At 37.6% G+C, this 18,296-nt stretch overlaps 1 protein-coding gene across 4 annotated transcripts in view; it reads left to right on the top strand.

Moving 5' to 3' along the window:
• VPS13A (vacuolar protein sorting 13 homolog A) overlaps nucleotides 1-18,296 on the top strand; it is a 270,963-nt gene that overhangs the window by 68,809 nt on the left and 183,858 nt on the right. For all 4 annotated transcript variants that reach the window (XM_027964486.2, XM_027964487.3, XM_027964488.3 and 1 more), the window contains exons 15-17: nucleotides 132-261; nucleotides 1,488-1,582; nucleotides 1,916-2,058. In XM_027964486.2, the coding sequence (XP_027820287.2) occupies nucleotides 132-261; nucleotides 1,488-1,582; nucleotides 1,916-2,058 (368 nt within the window). The remainder of the gene's footprint in view (nucleotides 1-131; nucleotides 262-1,487; nucleotides 1,583-1,915; nucleotides 2,059-18,296) is intronic.

Below are 18,296 nucleotides of genomic sequence, written 5' to 3'. Positions count from 1 at the left end.
ATATTTTATTGTTGGTATGATTGTTGTTTATACTTATCCACTAAAGCAGATAAGTTTTGGAAATATCCTGTTTCTTTGAATTGCTAAATAAAGGATAATTTGTCATTTATTTGAAAATTAATTTATTTTAGGTAAAGAAAGCTGGATACAGGATTTTCAGAGAAGGAGCAGAAGAGTCAGAGAGTAATAAAGGATGGTTTAGCTGGATGTGGAATTGGTCAGAATCGCACAGTAAACAACAACTAGATATTAAACCTGGAAGTACGTTCATTTCATTTTACAGTAGTGCAGTTAATCATCAAACTGTGGGTAGTGTAGCTAACCATCAGGGCTTCCTTGGTGACTCAGAGGTTAAAGGGTTTGCGTGGAATGTGGGAGACTCAGGTTTGATCCCTGGGTCTGGAAGATCCCCTGGAGAAGGAAATGGCAAACCACTCCAGTACTCTTGCCTGGAGAATCCCATGGAGGGAGGAGCCAAGTGTTCTCTTTCGTTAAGTAGACATTGAAAGTATATATACATATGATAAGTAATTCTTACTATAAGTAAAATTACTAATAAAATTTTAAATGTATGTCAAATAAAAATCAAAAAATTTTTAATATCTTACTAATGCTTTCAGAAGAGCATTATGTCTAGAAGACTTAGTAACTGTGTATAGCACAGTTAAAATAAAAGTTTCAAAAGAGTATGCTCCTGCTGCTGCTAAGTCGCTTCAGTCGTGTCCGACTCTGTGTGACCCCATAGATGGCAGCCCACCAGGCTCTCCTGTCCCTGGGATTCTCCAGGCAGGAACACTGGAGTGGGTTGCCATTTCCTTCTCCAATGCATGAAAGGGAAAAGTGAAAGTGAAGTCGCTCAGTCGTGTTGGACTCTTAGTGATCCCATGGACTGCAGCCCACCAGGGTCCTCCGTCCATGGGATTTTCCAGGCAAGAGTACTGGAGTGGGGTGCCATTGCCTTCTCCAGGTCAAAAGAGTATAAACCACTGTAAATTTTCATTGAAATTATTTCTTGGAAAGATTTTTACTTCCCAACCAAATGCTTAACATCATAACTTTGGAGGCTTAGGGGCTTAGGTTTATATCCTGGATATATCATTTATTAGCAATATGACCCTGGCAAATTTAAGCTCTCTAAAACTCAATTTTACCGACTTTAAAATGGGTAGGCATGATATTAATACTTCGTATTTTGTATGCTACTTATGTTGACTAGCATAATGCCACTAAGTACCTAACACGGGTAGCTATTTTGTGTGCTTAATACAAACATTTAGGAATTTATATTGCTAAATTAATATATTTAGTCATTTATATTTTTAAAAAATAAACCTAAAATTGCCAATGCCATCTTGGCATTCATGAATATAATTTCTTAAAGGTATTATAGAAAAGAGTAAAATTTACATTATTAAAAGCAGCTAAATTTGGATTTGGTTTTATCTTGTTACCAGTTAATAACATAAAACATTCTTTATGATTTGTAGGTCTTGAAGAAATATTGACACCTAAAGAAAAAAGTTTGCTGTATGAAGCAATTGGCTATAGTGAAACAGCAGTCGATCCAACCTTACCAAAAACAGTAAAAATGTTTTGTTGCCTTATACCTGAGTATTTACTGATAGATTCGCCTAATTTTAATCCTTTCAGAAATACATGTTACTGACTTGTTCTGTGATCTTACTTTGAGTCTGTAAATATTGCATTTATTTGAGTTTCCATAGTAGGAATAAAATTTTTAGTGTTATGTGGCTGTAAAAAATTTTTTATGTTATGTTTAATTTTAGTTTATGTTTTGTTTTAGTATTATGTGGTGATCCTTAATGTATTTTTCTGATTTTTGGAAAGAATAAATTGTATAAATAGTATTATAGATATATTATTTTTTTTCATTTTCTTCTTCTTTATATTCTAGTTTGAAGCAATGAAGTTTTTTGTTCACTTGAAAAGTATGTCTATCATTCTAAGAGAACAACAACAAAAACCTGAACTGCTAGATATTGTAGTGGAAGAATTTAGTACTTTGATTGTGCAAAGACCAGGAGCACAAGCAGTTAAGTAAGTATTAATTTATTTTCTTTTATCTATAAGAAAAAAATTCATTGTAAGGCTGAAATGTAGATTAGAGTCATATGGTATTTTTTAAAGAATACTTTGGTTTTATTTAGTCTTTTGTATTTTTAGGAACTTGGTGTTTTTCATTAATACATATATTTTGTGATTATTAAAATAGCACATCTTTAATAGAAAACTTTATGCAGAGGAAACATGAAGGACATTAAAGAATAATACAAAAATGTGAGCAATCACACTATTCAAGAAGAAATAGCATTACCAATTTTGTTTTTATCTAGGAATGTCTTTATTTTACCTCCTGTTTTAAAATTGCTTTATTGAGTTATAATTCATGTACTATACAATTCATCCATTAAATTGTATAATTTACTTTTTGTCACACTGTAATGAATATAAAATTCACATTGGTTTATTCAGCATTGTACAATAATTATCATTACCTAATTTCAGAACATTTTAACACCCCAAAAAGGAAATGCTAATACCCATTAGCAGTCATTCCCCATTGCTCCTTCTTTCCAGTGTAAAATTGGTAAAAGCTAATTTACTTTCTGTTTCTAAGAATTTGTTTGTTTAGGGTATTTCATATTAATTGAATCATATAATACATGGTCTTTTCTGTCACGCTTCTTTTACTTAGCATGATATTTTCAAGGTTCATCCATGGTATAGCATGAATTGGTACTTCCTCTTTTATTGCCTAATATTTCATTATATGAATGTATCACATTTTGTTTGCCTTTTCATCAGATGATGGATATTTGGTTTGTATCCACTTTTGGCTGTTATGAATAATGCTGCTGTGAATATTAACGAGCAATATTAATGAGCAACCCACTCCAGTGTTCTTGCCTGGAGAATCCCAGGGACGGGGCTGCCTGGTGGACTGCCGACTATGGGGTCGCACAGAGTCGGACGCGACTGAAGTGACTTAGCAGAATGAATGTAAAGTGGTGTCTCACTGTACCACTTTTGACTTGCACTTCCCTGATGGCTAATGATGTTGAGCATCTTTTCATGTGTATTGGCTGTTTCTGTATAGTTATTTTTAGAACTATTAAATTCTTTTGCCCATTTTTTCTCTTTCATTTTTTAAAAAACGTACATTGAAGTATAGTCGATTTACAATGTTGTGTTCATTTCTGCTGTACAGCAAAGTGACTGAGCTGTCAGTTCAGTTCAGTCGCTCAGTCATGTCTGACTCTTTGTGTCCCCATGAATCGCAGCACGCCAGGCCTCCCTGTCCATTACCAACTACATAATATATATATGTATATATATTCTTTCTCATATTCTTTTCTACTGTGGTTTGTCATAGTATACTACATATAGTTACCTGTGCCATATAGTAGGGTCCTCTTTTTTATCCATTCTCTATGTAATAGTTTGCATCTACTAATCCTAAACTCCCAATCCACCTCTCCCCCTCAACAACTGCAAGTTCGAGTCTATTTCTATTTCGTAGACAAGTTCGTCTGTGTCATATTTTAGATTCCACATGTGTGATATCATATGGTACTTGTCTTTTCCTGAGTTACCTCTTTTAGCATGATAATCTTTAGGTCCGTCCATGTTGACATCTGGCATATGACATTGTCTGTTTTTTTATGTCTGAGTAGTATTCTGTCATATTCCATCGTATATATGTACCACATCTTCTTTATCCAGTCATCTGTTTGATAGGTTGTTTCCATGTCTTGGCTGTTGTAAGTAGTGTATTGAACATTGAGGTATGTGTATCTTTTCAAATTACAGCTTTTTCTGGATGTATGCCCAGGAGTGGGATTGCAGGATCATATGGCAACTCCACTTTTAGTTTTTCGAGGAATCTCCATCTTGTTTTCCATAGTGGCTGTCCAGTCTACATTCCCACCAACACTGTAGGTGGACTCTGTTTTCTCCTCATACTTTTCAGCATTAGTTATTTGTAGATTTTCAGTAATGGCCACTCTGACCAGTGTGAGGTGGTACCTTATTGTAGTTTGGATTTGTGTTTCTCTAATGATTAGTGTTGTTACACATTGCTTCACGTGCTATTGGTCATCTGTATGTCTGTTTTTGGAGAAATGTCTATTTAGATCTTCTGCCCATTTTTAAAAAAAAATTTTTATTTTTACTTTATTTTACTTTACAGTACTGTATTGGTTTTGCCATACATTGACATGAATCTGCCACAGGTGTACATGAGTTCCCAATCAATGTCTATTTAGATCTTCTGCCCATTTTTTAATTGGATTTTTATGTTCTTGGTATTACTGAGTTGTATTAGCTGTTGTATAGTTTGGAAATGAAGCCCTTGTCATTCACATCTTTGGAAATGTTTTCTCCCAGTCCTAGTTATCTTCTTGCTCTTTTATGTTTTCCTTTGCTGTACAAAAGCTTCTAAATTTGATTAGGTCCCATTTGTGTATTTTACTTTTATTTGTATTGCCTTGGGAGATTGACCTAAGAAAACATTGGTATGTTTTATATAAGAGAATGTTTTGCCTATATCTCTTCTAGGACTGTAATGGTGTCAAATCTTATGTTTAAGTCTTTAACTCACTTTGAGTTTATTTTTGTGCATGGTGTGGGAGTATGTTCTAACTTCATTGATTTACATGCCACTGTCCAACTTTCCCAATACCACTTTCCAACGATGTTCCTTTTATTCTTTGTGATCAGAATAGTTACTTGAGATAATTTCTCTACTCTTAAATTTGTTGAATCTTATTTTGTACCCTAGTATGTGGTCAGTCCTAGAGAATCTTCCACGTGCACTTGAAAAAAATGTGTCTTTGGATGTACAGTCCTGAAAATATCAATTAAAAATCTAACTGTTCTATCATTTAGGATCTCTATTGCCTTATTGATTTCCTGTCTCAAAGATCTTTTCATTAATGTGAGTGGGGTGTTAAAATCTCCTACTATTACTGTATTCCCATCAATTTCTCCCTTTATGTCTGTTAGTATTTATGTGTTTGAGTGCTCCTGTGTTAGGTGCATGTATGTTGATGAGTGTAAAATCATCTTCTATTGATGCTTTTATCATTTTAGTATCCTTCTATGGCATTTGTTCTAAAGTTTATTTTGTCTAATAGAAGTATTGTGACCCCACTTTCTTGTCATTTTCATTGCATGGAATATCTTTTCCATCCTTTCACTTTTGATCTGTGTGGGTCTTTTGCCCTAAGGTGGGTCTCTTGGAGGTAGCATATTATAGGCTGTTTGTTTTATTCAATCTGCCACTCTTTTGTTGGAGCATTTAGGCCATTGATGTTTAAGGTAATTATTGATAGACATGTATTTATGTCATACTGTGTGGATCACAATAAACTGTGGAAAATTCTGAAAGAGATGGGAATACAGACCACCTGACCTGCCTCTTGAGAAACCTATATGCAGGTCAGGAAGCAACAGTTAGAACTGGACAGGGAACAACAGACTGGTTCCAAATTGGAAAAGGAGTACGTCAAGGCTGTATATTGTCACCCTGCTTATTTAACTTCTATGCAGAGTACATCATGAGAAACGCTGGGCTGGAAGAAACACAAGCTAGAGTCAATATTGCTAGGAGAAATCTCAATAACCTCAGATATGCAGATGACACCACCCTTATGGCAGAAAGCGAAGAGGAACTAAGAAGCCTCTTGATGAAAGTAAAAGAGGAGAGTGAAAAAGTTGGCTTAAAGTTCAACATTCAAAAAACGAAGATCATGACAACTGATCCCATCACTTCATGGGAAATAGATGGGAAACAGTGGAAACAGTGGCTGACTTTATTTTTTGGGCTCCAAAATCACAGCAGATGGTGATTATAGCCATGAAAAAAAGATGCTTACTCCTTGGAAGGAAAGTTAGGACCAACCTAGACAGCATATTAAAAAGCAGAGACATTCTTTTGTCAACAGAGGTCCCTCTACTCAAGGCTGTGGTTTTTCCAGTGGCCATGTACGAATGTGAGAGTTGGGCTATAGAGAAAGCTGAGCTCCGAAGAATTGATGCTTTTGAACTATGGTGTTGGAGAAGATTCATGAGAGTCCCTTGGACTGCAAGGAGATCCAACCAGTCCATCCTAAAGGAGGCTAGTCCTGGGTGTTCATTGCAAGGACTGATGCTAAAGCTGAAACTCCAGTACTTTGGCCACCTCGTGTAAAGAGTTGACTCCTTGGAAAAGACCCTGATGCTGGGAAAGATTGAGGGCAGAAAGAGAAGGGGACTACAGAGGATGAGATGGTGGGATGGCATCACTGACTCTGTGGACATGGGTTTGGGTGGACTCTGGGAGTTGGTGATGGACAGGGAGGCCTGGTGTGCTGCAGTTCATGGGGTCACAAAGAGTTGGACACCACTAAGCAACTGAACTGAACTGAAACCTTGTTTCTTGGTGATGCTGTATTTCTTCTTCTTTTGGTCACACCAGGTGACCTATGCGATCTTAGGTCCCTCACCACAGATCAAACCCCAGTCCTTGCCAGTACTGGAGAGTGCACAGTTCTAGCAACTGGACCACCAGGGAATCCTCCCATTTTTCTCTTTTGTGGTTTGATGATTTCCTTTTATGTTTATGTTTTCTTATTTTTGGTTTTAGTCAATCTGTTGGGTGCATTTGATTTGAGATTGCCTTGTTTTTCAAGTATGTTAACTGTTTTTTATATCTACTTGCTTTAGACTGATAGTCGTATATGTTAAAACACATTCTAAAAAAAGAAAAGAGAATCTATCTTTTCTTGCTCTTCTTCCCCACATTTTATGTTTTTGATTTCCTTTTTTTTTTAAAAAAACATCTTTATGTTTATCCTTTTACTGTTCCATTGGGGTTATCATTGTTTTCATGAAATTGTTTTGTTTTGTTTTTTTTTTACATAAAAAATGCGCTAGCTTATTTAAGTGATTTACTTTACAGTTGTGATTTTCTCTTCCCCCTACATTCTTATTTAGAAAAGATTTTCCATGTTTCTTTTAAGGTAGGTTTAGTATTGTATTCTCTTTATTTTTTGCTCTTTATTTTGTATTCTCTTTATTTTTAAGAGAGAAATTCTTTTTCTCTCTTATTCTAACCTTGCTGGTCACAGTATTCTAGGTTGCATATTTTTCCCTTTTGGGATTTTGAATGTATCTTGCCATTCCCTTCTGGCCAACAACATTTCTGTAGAAAAATCAGCTGATAGTCTTACGGGGATTCCCTTGTAGTTAACTTTTTGTTTATCTCTTGCTACTTTTAGAATCCTCTCTTTAACTTTTGCCATTTTTATTATAATACATCTTGGTATAGTTCTGTTTGGGTGTATCTTGTTTGGGACTCTCTGTGCTTCCTATACCTGGATTTTTGCTTTCTTCTTTATGTTTGGAAAGTTTTCAGCCCAATAATTTCTTCAAATACTTGTTCAATCCCCTTGTCTCTTTTTTCCCCTTCTGAAAACCCTATTATGTGTAGATTGTATATTATCCCAAAGGTCTCTTATATTTTAATTTTTTTTCATTTGGCTTTCACCTGATGTTCTGATTGGGTGATTTATGTTATTCTGTCTGCCAGATCGCTTATTCTTCTTAATTATTCATTTTGCTCTTCATTGCCTTTAGCTCATTGCCTTTAGCTGGGAAAGATTGAGGGCAGGAGGAGAAGGGGATGACAGAGGATGAGATGGTTGGATGGCATCACTGACTCTATGGACATGGGTTTGGGTGGACTCTGGGAGTTGGTGATGGACAGGGAGGCCTGGTGTGCTGCAGTTCATGGGGTCACAAAGAGTTGGACACGACTGATGCTAAAGCTGAAGCTCCAATACTTTGGTCACCTCATGGGAAGGGTTGACTCATTGGAAAAGACTCTGATGCTGGGAGGGATTGGGGGCAGGAGGAGACGGGGACAACAGAGGATGAGATGCCTGGCAGGCCTCACCAACTCGATGGACGTGAGTTTGAGTCAACTCCGGGAGTTGGTGATGGACAGAGAGGCCTGGTGTGCTGCAATTCATGGGGTTGCAAAGAGTCGGAAAGGACTGAGCGACTGAACTGAATCCCATTATGAGGGCTCTGCCCTAATGACCACCCAAAGGCCCTACATCTAAATAGCGTCACATCAGGCATTAGAATTTCAGCAAATCAATTTTGAGGCCCTAGACATTCATAACATAGCACGTTTTGTTAGTCCTCTGGCTCCAGTGGGATGCACCTGAAATATGGCCCGTTGTCCCTATAATTTCTGCTTTGCTAGGGAATGAATGGGGATGATGGACAGTTAAGCAGAAATGCAATGGCTACCTTTCTGAAATTCAGCTGTCTTTTACTTAACTTTTCCCTGATTGCTCTAAGTTTTTTTTTTTTTTTAATTCCAGACTTGCAAAAAAGTTGATTTTAGGAGTTTTTGCTAGGTTAATGTTTATTTCAGTGGGAAAAATTGATTATTTGAGCACCATTTCCTGCCACTTTCAGTGACAGTACTTGTACATTAACTTTTTTTTGAAGCCTTTATTATTTTAGAGCAGTTTGAGGTTTACAACAAAATCGAGAGGGAGGTGTAGACATTTCTCATATAAATCTTGTTCCTGGTCGTAAATACCCCCATATCAACTCTACTTAACAGAATGGCACATTTTTACTAAAACTGAGCATATGCTGACATAGTTACCTAAAGTCCATAGTTTACATCAGGATTCACTCTTGTTTTATATTCTGTGGTACGAACAAGTATGGAATGACAAGTATCTAGTATTACAGTATCACACATAGTATTTTCACTGTTCTAAAAATCCTACTTTGTGTATTTATTGCTTACCTACCCTCCCAACCACAGTTTTACTATGTTCATAGTTTTACCCTTTGTAGAATGTCCAATAGCTGAAATACAATATATAGTCTCTTCATATTGACTTCTTTCTCTTAGTGCTATGCATTTACGCTTCCTGTATGCCTTCATGAGTTGATAACCCATTGTTTTTTTTGTCTGGATGTACCACAGTTCATCCATTCACCTACTGAAGGACATCTTGATTGCATCTACATTTTGACAGTATGAATAAAAGTGGTATAAACAGCTGTGTACAGGTTTTCATCTCCTTTGGGTAAACAAGAAGGAGCTGATTGCTGGTTCACACTGGTAACAATGGGCTTCCCAGGTGGTACTAGTAAAGAACCCGCCTGCCAGTGCGGGAGACCCAGGATCAATCCCTGAGTTAGGGAGAGTCCCTGGAGGAGGGCCTGGCAATTTACTCCACTCCAGTATTCTTGCCTAGAGAATCCCATGGATAGAGGACCCTCACAGGCTACAGCCCCTAGCATCGCAAGGAGTTGGACATGACTAAAGCAACTTAACACACACACCTACGTGATAACAATATGCTTAATTGTGTAAGGAACCACCAAACTTTTTCCACAGTTACTGTTACCATTTTGAATTCCTAAGAGCATCGTATGATTGTTCCTATTGCTTCACCTGTATCTTTGTTATTACGTGGTATTGTCATATGCCAGGTTTTGGCTGTTGTAATGTAGTGGTATGTCAGTATTATTTGAATTTATGTTTCTGCAAATGACATGATGTAGAGCATCTTTTCATAAACTTTTTGTCAATCTTATTTGGTGAGTGTCTGTTAAGTTCTTTAGCCCATTTTTTAAATTGTGTACGTTTTGAATAGGTCCTAATCAGATGTGTTGTTTTCAAATATTTTTTCTTCCTCTGTACATTGCTGTTTTTTCTTCCTCTTAAATTGCTATTTGTTGTTCAGTCACTTAAGTTGTGTCCAGCTCTTTGTGATCCCATCAACTGCAGCACGCCTACCCTACTGTGTTCCGAAGTTTGCCACACTCATGTCCATTTAGTCGGTGATGCCATCCAACCACCTCATCCTCTGTCACCTCCTCTCCTGCCCTCAATCTTTCCAGTATCAGGGTCTTTACAGTGAGTCGTCTCCTCACGTCAGGTGGTCAGAATATTGGAGCTTCAACTTCAGCATCAGTCCTTCCAAAGAGTATTCATTGATTTTCTTTAGGATTGACTGGTTTGATCTCCTTGCTGTCCACAAGACTCTCAAGACTCCAGCACCGCAATTCCAAAGCATCTATTCTTTGGCACTCAGCCTTCATTATGGATGAACACCCATATCTCTACATGACTACTGGAAAAACTGTAACGTTGACTACATGGACCTTTGTTGACAAAGTGATATCTCTGCTTTTTAATACACTGTCTAGGTTTGTCATAGCTTTCCTTCCAAGGAGCAAGCATCTTTTAATTCCATGGCTGCAATCACTGTCTGCAGTGATTTTGGGGATGAAGAAAGTAAAATCTGCCACTGTTTCAATTTTTTCCCCATCTATTTGCCATGAAGTGATGGGCCTGGATGCCATGATCTTCGTTTTTTATGTGTTGAGTTTTATTTATTTTTTTAATTATTTTTTTATTGAAGGATAATTTTTTTATAGAATTTTGTTGTTTTCTGTCAAACCTCAACATGAATCAGCCATAGGTATAAATATATCAACTCCCTTTTGAACATCCCTCCCATCTCCCTCTCCATCCCACCCCTCTAGGTTGATGCAGAGCCCCTGTTTGAGTTTCCTGAGCCATATAGCAAATTCCCATTGACTGTCTGTTTTACATATGGTAATTAAGTTTCCATGTTACTATTTCCATACATCTCACCTTCTCCTCCCTCTCCTCATGTCCATAAGTCTGTTCTCTATATCTGTTTCTCCATTGCTGCCCTGTAAATCAGTTCTTCAGTACCATTTTCCTAGATTCCATATATATGCATTAGAATGCGATATTTATCTTTCTCTTTCTCACTTACTTCACTCTGTATAATGGGTTCTAGGTTCATCCACCTCATTAGAACTGACTCAAATGTATTCCTTTTTATGGCTGAGTGGTATTCCATTGTATATATGTACCACACCTTCTTTATCCATTCATCTGTCAATGAACATATAGGTTGCTTCCATGTTCTAGCTATTGTAAATCGTGCTGCAATGAACAGTGGGATACATGTGTCTTTTTCAGTTTTGGTTTCCTCAGGATATATGCCTAGGAGTGGGATTGCTTGGTCATATGGTGGTTTTATTCCCATTATTTAAACGAATCTCCATGCTGTCTTCCATAGTGGCTGTATCCATTTACATTGCCACCAACAGTGCAAGAGCATTCCCTTTTGTCTACACCTTCTCCAGCATTTATTGTTTGTAGACTTTTAGATGGCCATGATGACCGGGAGTTGGTGATGGACGGGGGCCTGGCATGCTGTGATTCATGGGGTTGCAAAGGGTCAAACATGACTGAGCGACTGAACTGAACTGATTCTGACCAGTGTGAAGTGATATCTCATAGTGGTTTAGATTTTCATTTCTCAAAAGCAGAGACATTACTTTGTGGACTAAGGTCTGTGTGGTCAAGGCTATGGTTTTTCCTGTGGTCATGTATGGATGTGAGAGTTGGACAGTGAAGAAGGCTGAGCACCAAAGAATTGATGCGTTTGAACTGTGGTGTTGGAGAAGACTCTTGAGAGTCCCTTGGACTGCAAGGAGATCAGCCCTGGGATTTCTTTGAAGGAATGATGCTAAAGCTGAAGCTCCAGTACTTTGGCCACCTCATGCGAAGAGTTGACTCATTGGAAAAGACTCTGATGCTGGGAGGGATTGGGGGCAGGAGGAGAAGGGGACGACCGAGGATGAGATGGCTGGATGGCATCACTGACTCGATGGACGTGAGTCTAGGTGAACTCCAGAAGTTGGTGATGGACAGGGAGGCCTGGCGTCCTGCGATTCATGGGGTCGCAAAGAGTCTTGACGCAACTGAGTGACTGAACTGAACTGAATAATGAGCAATGTTCAGCATCTTTTCATGTGTTTGTTAGCCATCTGTATGTCTTCCTTGGAGAAAAGTCTGTTTAGGTCTTTCTCCTGCTTTTTGATTGGGTTGTTTGTTTTTCTGGCATTGAGTTGTATGAGCTGCTTGTATTTTTGGAAATTAATCCTTTGTCAGTTGATTCATTTGCTATCATTTTCTCCCGTTCTGATGGTTGTCTTTTCATCTTGCTTATAGTTTCCTTAGGTGTGCAAAAGCTTTTAAGTTTAATCAGGTCCCATTTGTTTACTTTTGCTTTTATTTCCACTATTCTAAGAGGTGATTCATAGTGGATCTTTCTTTGATTTATGTCATTGAGGGTTCAGCCTATGTTTTTGCTCTAAGAGTTTTAATGTTTCTGATCTTATGTTTAGGTCTTTAATCCATTTTGAGTTTGTCTCTGTGAATGGTGTTAGGAAGTGTTCTAACTTCATTCTTTTATAGGTAGCTGTCCAGTTTTCCCAGCACCATAGATTGAAGAGTCTGTCTTTGCCCCATTGTATATTCTTGCCTCCTATGTCAAAAATAAGGTACCCATAGGTGCATGGGTTTATTTCCGGGCTTTCTATCTTGTTCCATTGGTCTGTATTTCTGTTTTTGTGCCAGTACCATACTGTCTTGATGACTGTACTTGTAGTATAATCTGAAGTCGGGAAGGTTAATTTCCTCCAGCTCCATTTTTCTTTCTTAGGACTGCTTTGGCTATTCGGGATCTTTTGTGTTTCCATATGAATTGTGAAATTTTTGTTCTAGTTCTGTGAAAAAAACTTCATTGGTAGTTTGATAGGGATTGCATTGAATCTGTAGATTGCGTTTGGTAGTGTAGTCATTTTCACAATATTGATTCTTCCTACCCAGGAACATGGAATATCTCTCCATTTGTTTATGTCATCTTTGATTTCTTTCATTAGTGTCTTGTAATTTTCTGTTTACAGTTCTTTTGTCTCCTTAGGTAAGTTTATTCCTAGATATTTAATTCTTCGTGTTGCAGTGGTGAATGGGATTGATTGTTTAATTTCTTTCTGATTTTTCATTGTTAGATATAGAAATGCAACTGATTTCTGTGTTGTGATTTTGTATCCTGCGACTTTGCTGATTTCACTGATTAACTCTAGTAATTTTCTGATACTGTCTTTTGGGTTTTCTATGTACAGTGTCACTGGGCTTCCCTGGTGGCGCAGAGGTTAAAGCATCTGCCTGCAGTGCGGGAGACATGGGTTTGATCCCTGGGTTCAGAAGATCCCCTGGAGAAGGAAATGGCAACCCACTCCAGTATTCTTGCCTGGAGAATCCCATGGTCGGAGGAGCCTGGTGGGCTATAGTCCACGGGGTCACAGAGTCGGACATGCCTGAGAGACTTCACTCGCTCACTCACTCATGTACAGTATCATGTCATTTGCAAACAGTGAGAGCTTTACTTCTTCTTTTCCAATCTGGATTCATTTTATTTCTTTTTCTTTGATTGCTATAGCTAGGACTTCCAGAACTATGTTGAATAATAGTGATGAAAGTGGACAACCTGGTCTTGTTCTTGATCTTAGGGGGAATGCTTTCAGTTTTCACCATTGAGAATGATGTTTGCTTAGGCTTATCATATATGGCCTTTACTGTGTTGAGGCAGGTTCCTTCTATGCCCATTTTTTGAAGAGTTTTCATCATAAATTGTTGCTGAATTATGTCAAAGACTTTTTCGGCATCTATTATGATCATATGGTTTTTATCTTTCAATTTGTTAATAATGGTGTATCACATTGATGGTTTTGCATGCATGGGAGAATCCTTGCATTCCTGGAATAAACCCAACTTGATCATGGTGTATGAGGTTTTTGATGTGTTGCTGAATTCTGTTTGCTAAGATTTTGTTGAGGATTTTTGCATCGAAGTTCATCAGTGATATTGGCCTATAGTTTTCTTTTTTTGTACTGTCTTTGATTTTGGTATCAGGGTGATGGTGGCCTCATAGAATCAGTTTGGAAGTGTTCTTCCTCTGCAGTTTTTTGAAAGAGTTTTAGAAGGATAGGCATTAGCTCTTCTCTAAATGTTTGATGGAATTCTCCTGTGAAGCCATCTGGTCCTGGGCTTTTGTTTTTTGGGAGATTTTTGATCACAACTTCAACTTCAGTGCTTGTAATTAGGTTGTTCATAATTTGTATTTCTTCCTGGTTCAGTCTTGGAAGATTGAACTTTTCTTAGAATCTGTGCATTTCTTCCAGGTTATCCATTTTATTGCCATATAGTTGTTCATAATAGTCTCTTGTAGTTCTTTGTAATTCTGCATTGTCTGTTGTAACCCTCTCTGTTTTCATTTCTTATTTTGTTGATTTGATTCTTCTGTCTTTTTTTTTTGCTGAGTCTGGCTAAAGGTTTGTGAATTTTGTTTATCTTCTCAAAGAACCAGCTTTTAGTTTTATTAACCTTTACTGTTATTTCTTTCATTTCTTTTTTATTTACTTTTGCTTGGATCTTTATGATTTCTTTCCTTCTACTAATTTTTTGGGTTTTGTTCTTTTTCCAGCTATTCAGGTGTAAAGTTAGGTTGTCTATTTGCCTTTTTTTTGTTTCTTGAGGTAGGATTGTATTGCTACAAACTTCCCTCTTAGAAAACCTTTTGCTGCATACCATAGATTTTGCGTTGTTGTGTTTTCATTGTCATTTGTTTCTAGAAATTTTTTGATTTCTCTTTTGGTTTCTTCAGTAACCTGTTGGTTATTTAGAAACGTGTTGTTTAATCTCCATGTGTTTGTGTTTCTTACAGTTTTTTCCTTGTAATTGATATCTAATCTCAAAGTGTTGTGGTCGGAGAAAATGCTTGATACGTTTCAGTTTTCTTAAGTTTACTGAAGTTTGATTTGTGACCCAGGATACGGTCTATCATGAAGAATGTTCCATGTGCAATTGAGAAGGTTTGAACCTGAATGTGAAGTCGCTCAGTCGTGTACGACTCTTTGTGACCCCGTGAACTATAGCCCACCAGGCTCCTCCGTCCGTGGGATTTTCCAGGCAGTAGTACTGGAGTGGATTGCCATTTCCTTCTCCAAGGGATCTTCCCAACCCAGGGATCAAACCCCAGTCTCCCGCATCATAGACAGACGCTTTACCATCTGAGCCACCAAGGAAGTCAATCTTGAGAAGATGTATTCTTCTGCATTTGGATGGAATGTCCTGAAGATATCAATGAGATCCATTTTATCTAATGTATCATTTAAGACTTGTGTTTCCTTATTTATTTTCTGTTTTGATGATCTGTCCATTGGTGTAAGTGGGGTGTTAAAGTCTCCTACTAATACTGTGTTACTATCAATTTCTCCTTTTATGTCTGTTAGTGTTCGTCTTATGTACTGAGGTACTCCTATGTTGGGTGCATAGATATTTACAATTGTTATGTCTTCCTCTTGGATTGATCCCTTTATCATTATTTAGTGTCCTTCCTTATCTCTTATAATCTTCTTTAAGGTCTATTTTGTCTGATACGAGAATTGCTACTCCAGCTTTCTTTTGCTTCCCATTTGTATGGAGTATATTTTTCCATCCTCTCACTTTCCATCGTATGTGTCTTTAGGTCTGAAGTGGGTTTCTTGTAGACAGCATATATGAGGGTCTTGTTTTTGTTTCCATTCAGCCAGTCTGTGTCTTTCGGTTGGAGCAATTAATCCATTTACATTTAAAGTAATTATTGATATATATATTCCTGTTGCCATTTTCATAATTGTTTGGGGTTGATTTTGTAGATCTTTTTCTTTTCTTGTATTTCTTGACCATAAGTCCCTTTAACATTTACTGTAAAGCTGGTTTGGTGGTACTGAATTCTCTTAACTTTTGCTTGTCTGAAAAGCTTTTTATTTCTCCATCAATTTTGAATGAGATCCTTGCTGGGTAATCTTGATTGTAGATTTTTCCCTTTCAGTACTTCAAATATATCCTTCTATTTCCTTTTGGCCTGCAGAGTTTCTGCTGAAAGATCAGCTGTTATGCGTATGGGGTTTCCCTTGTATGTTACTTGTTGCTTCTCCCTTGCTGCTTTTAATAGTCTTTCTTTGTGTTTAGTCTTTGTTAGTTTGATTAGTTTGTGTGGTCGCAAAGAGCCGGACACGACTGAGCGACTGAACTGAACTGAACTGACATGTTTCTCCTTGGGTTATCCTGTGTGGGACTCTGTGCCTCTAGGACTTAATTGACTATTCCTTTTCGATGTTAGGGAAATTTTCAACTATAATCTCTTCAAAAATTTTCTCATACCCTTTCTTTTTCTCTTCTTCTTCTGGGACCCCTATAATTTGAATGTTGGTGCATTTTATATTGTCCCAGATGTCTCTGATGCTATCCTCAGTGCTTTTCATTCTTTTTCCTTTATTTTGCTCTTTAGAAGTTATTTCCACCATTTTATCTTCTAATTCACTGATTTGTTCTTCTGCTTTAGATATTCTGCTATTGATTCCTTATAGAGTACTTTAAATTTCAGTAATTCTGTTTTTTGTCTCTATGTTTAGTCTTCAGTTCATCTCGGTCTTTGTTAGTTGATTCTTGCATTTTCTCCATTTTGTTTTCAAGGTTTATGATAATCTTTACTATCATTATTCTGAATTCTTTTTCAGGTGTTTGCCTATTTTCTCTTCATTTATTTGGACTTTGTTTCTAGTTTGCTCCTTCATTTGTGTAGTATTTCTTTGCCTTTCATTATTTTTTAAATTTTGTGTTTGAGGTCTCCTTTTCCCAGGCTTCATGGTTGAATTCTTTCTTCCTTTTGATTTCTGCCCTCCTAAGATTGGTGCAGTGGTTTGTGTAAGCTTCCTATAGGCTGAGATTTGTGCTGAGTGTTTGTTTCTTTTCCCTCTAATGGGCAAGGCTGAGTGAGGTGATAATCCTGTCTGCTGATGATTGGTTTTGTATTTTTGTTTTTTGTTGTTGTTTAGATGAGGTGTACTGCACAGGGTACTACCTGGTAATGCCAGGTCTTGTATTCAAGTGGTTTCCTTTGTGTGAGGTCTCACTATTTGATCCTCCCTAGGGTTAGTCTCTGATAGTTTAGGGTCTTGGAGTTATTGCTCCCACTCCAAAGGCTTAGGGCTTGATATATTCTCCACAGCATGCAGAGTACCTGTCCTTGGAGATGAAGACAAAGATGGGAAGGAGATTTTCCATGTGAATGTGTCACCTGGGTCACTCATCAGCCTTGCTTTGGTCTGCCTTCTGCTCTTGCTGTCCCAGGAAACAGTTCTTCTGTGGAGGCCAAATTTCAAATGCAAATCCAGTCACAGTCACCTGCTGTGCACTCTCCATCTTCTTTCCTGTGAAGCTGTATAATCATAAGGCATTTGATCACTGTATAATCATTGTATAATCATAAGGCATTTGATTTAAGTCATACCTGATTGAACTAGTGGTTTTCCTTACTTTCTTCAATTTAAGTCTGAATTTTCAATAAGGCACTCATGATCTGAGCCATAGTCAGCTCCTGGTCTTGTTTTAGCTGACTCGAAAGAGCTTTTGCATCTTCAACTGCAAACAATATAATCAACCTGATTTTGAAATTGACCATCTGGTAATGTTCATGTGTAAAGTTGTCTCTTGCTTTGTTGGTAAAGAATGTTTTCTTGGACCAGTGCGTTCTCTTTGCAGAAGTCTATTAGCCTTTGCCCTGCTTCATTTTGTACTCCATGGTCAAACTTGCTTGTTACTTGCGGGTATCTTTTGACTTTCTCCTTTTGCATTCCATTCGTCTGTGATGAAACGGACATCTTTTTGGAGTGTTAGTTCTAGAAGGTCTTGTAGATCTTGATGGAACCATTCAAATTCGCTTTCTTCAGTATTAGTGGTTGGGACGTAGACTTGGATTACTGTGATATTGAATGGTTTGCTTTGGAAACAAACAAAGAGCATTCCCAAGTACTACATTTCAGACTCTCATTGTCTTTGAGGGCTATTGCAATCCTTCTAAGGGATTCTTGCCCACAGTAGTTGATATAATGGTCATCTGAATTAAATTCTCTCATTTTGGTCTATTTTAGTTGACTGGTTCCTAAAATGTCGATGTTCAGTCATCTCCTGTTTGACCACTCCTCGCCTGAGGAGGAGATATTTCTCCAGTTTTTACTGTTAGAACTTGGTCAAATTCCTGGAGGTATATATCAAATTATTTGGGGCCTCCCAATGGCTGGCTACCTCTAGAGTTTTTAGCTCTCAGTCATCTACACTAACATCGCCAGCAATTCATCAGTTACAGTTTAGATTTTCCAGCCTTGGTTCTGGTGTCCATGGTGTCTTCCTTTTGCAGGTCTCTGCTCTGGTAAGTTGTGACTAACTGTCTATCTCTCCAGTCTTAGGGGCAGCAGTTTACCCTGTGTCCTCCCCTCTTACATATCCAAGAAGAGTTTTTGGTTTTTCAGTTCTTCAACTTTTTACT

The sequence above is a fragment of the Ovis aries genome, chromosome 2 (genome assembly GCF_016772045.2).
Source record: "Ovis aries strain OAR_USU_Benz2616 breed Rambouillet chromosome 2, ARS-UI_Ramb_v3.0, whole genome shotgun sequence".
NCBI classification, from domain to species: domain Eukaryota; kingdom Metazoa; phylum Chordata; class Mammalia; order Artiodactyla; family Bovidae; genus Ovis; species Ovis aries.
Note: the sequence above shows the minus strand (reverse complement) of the source record. Positions and strands in the feature narration are given on the sequence as shown.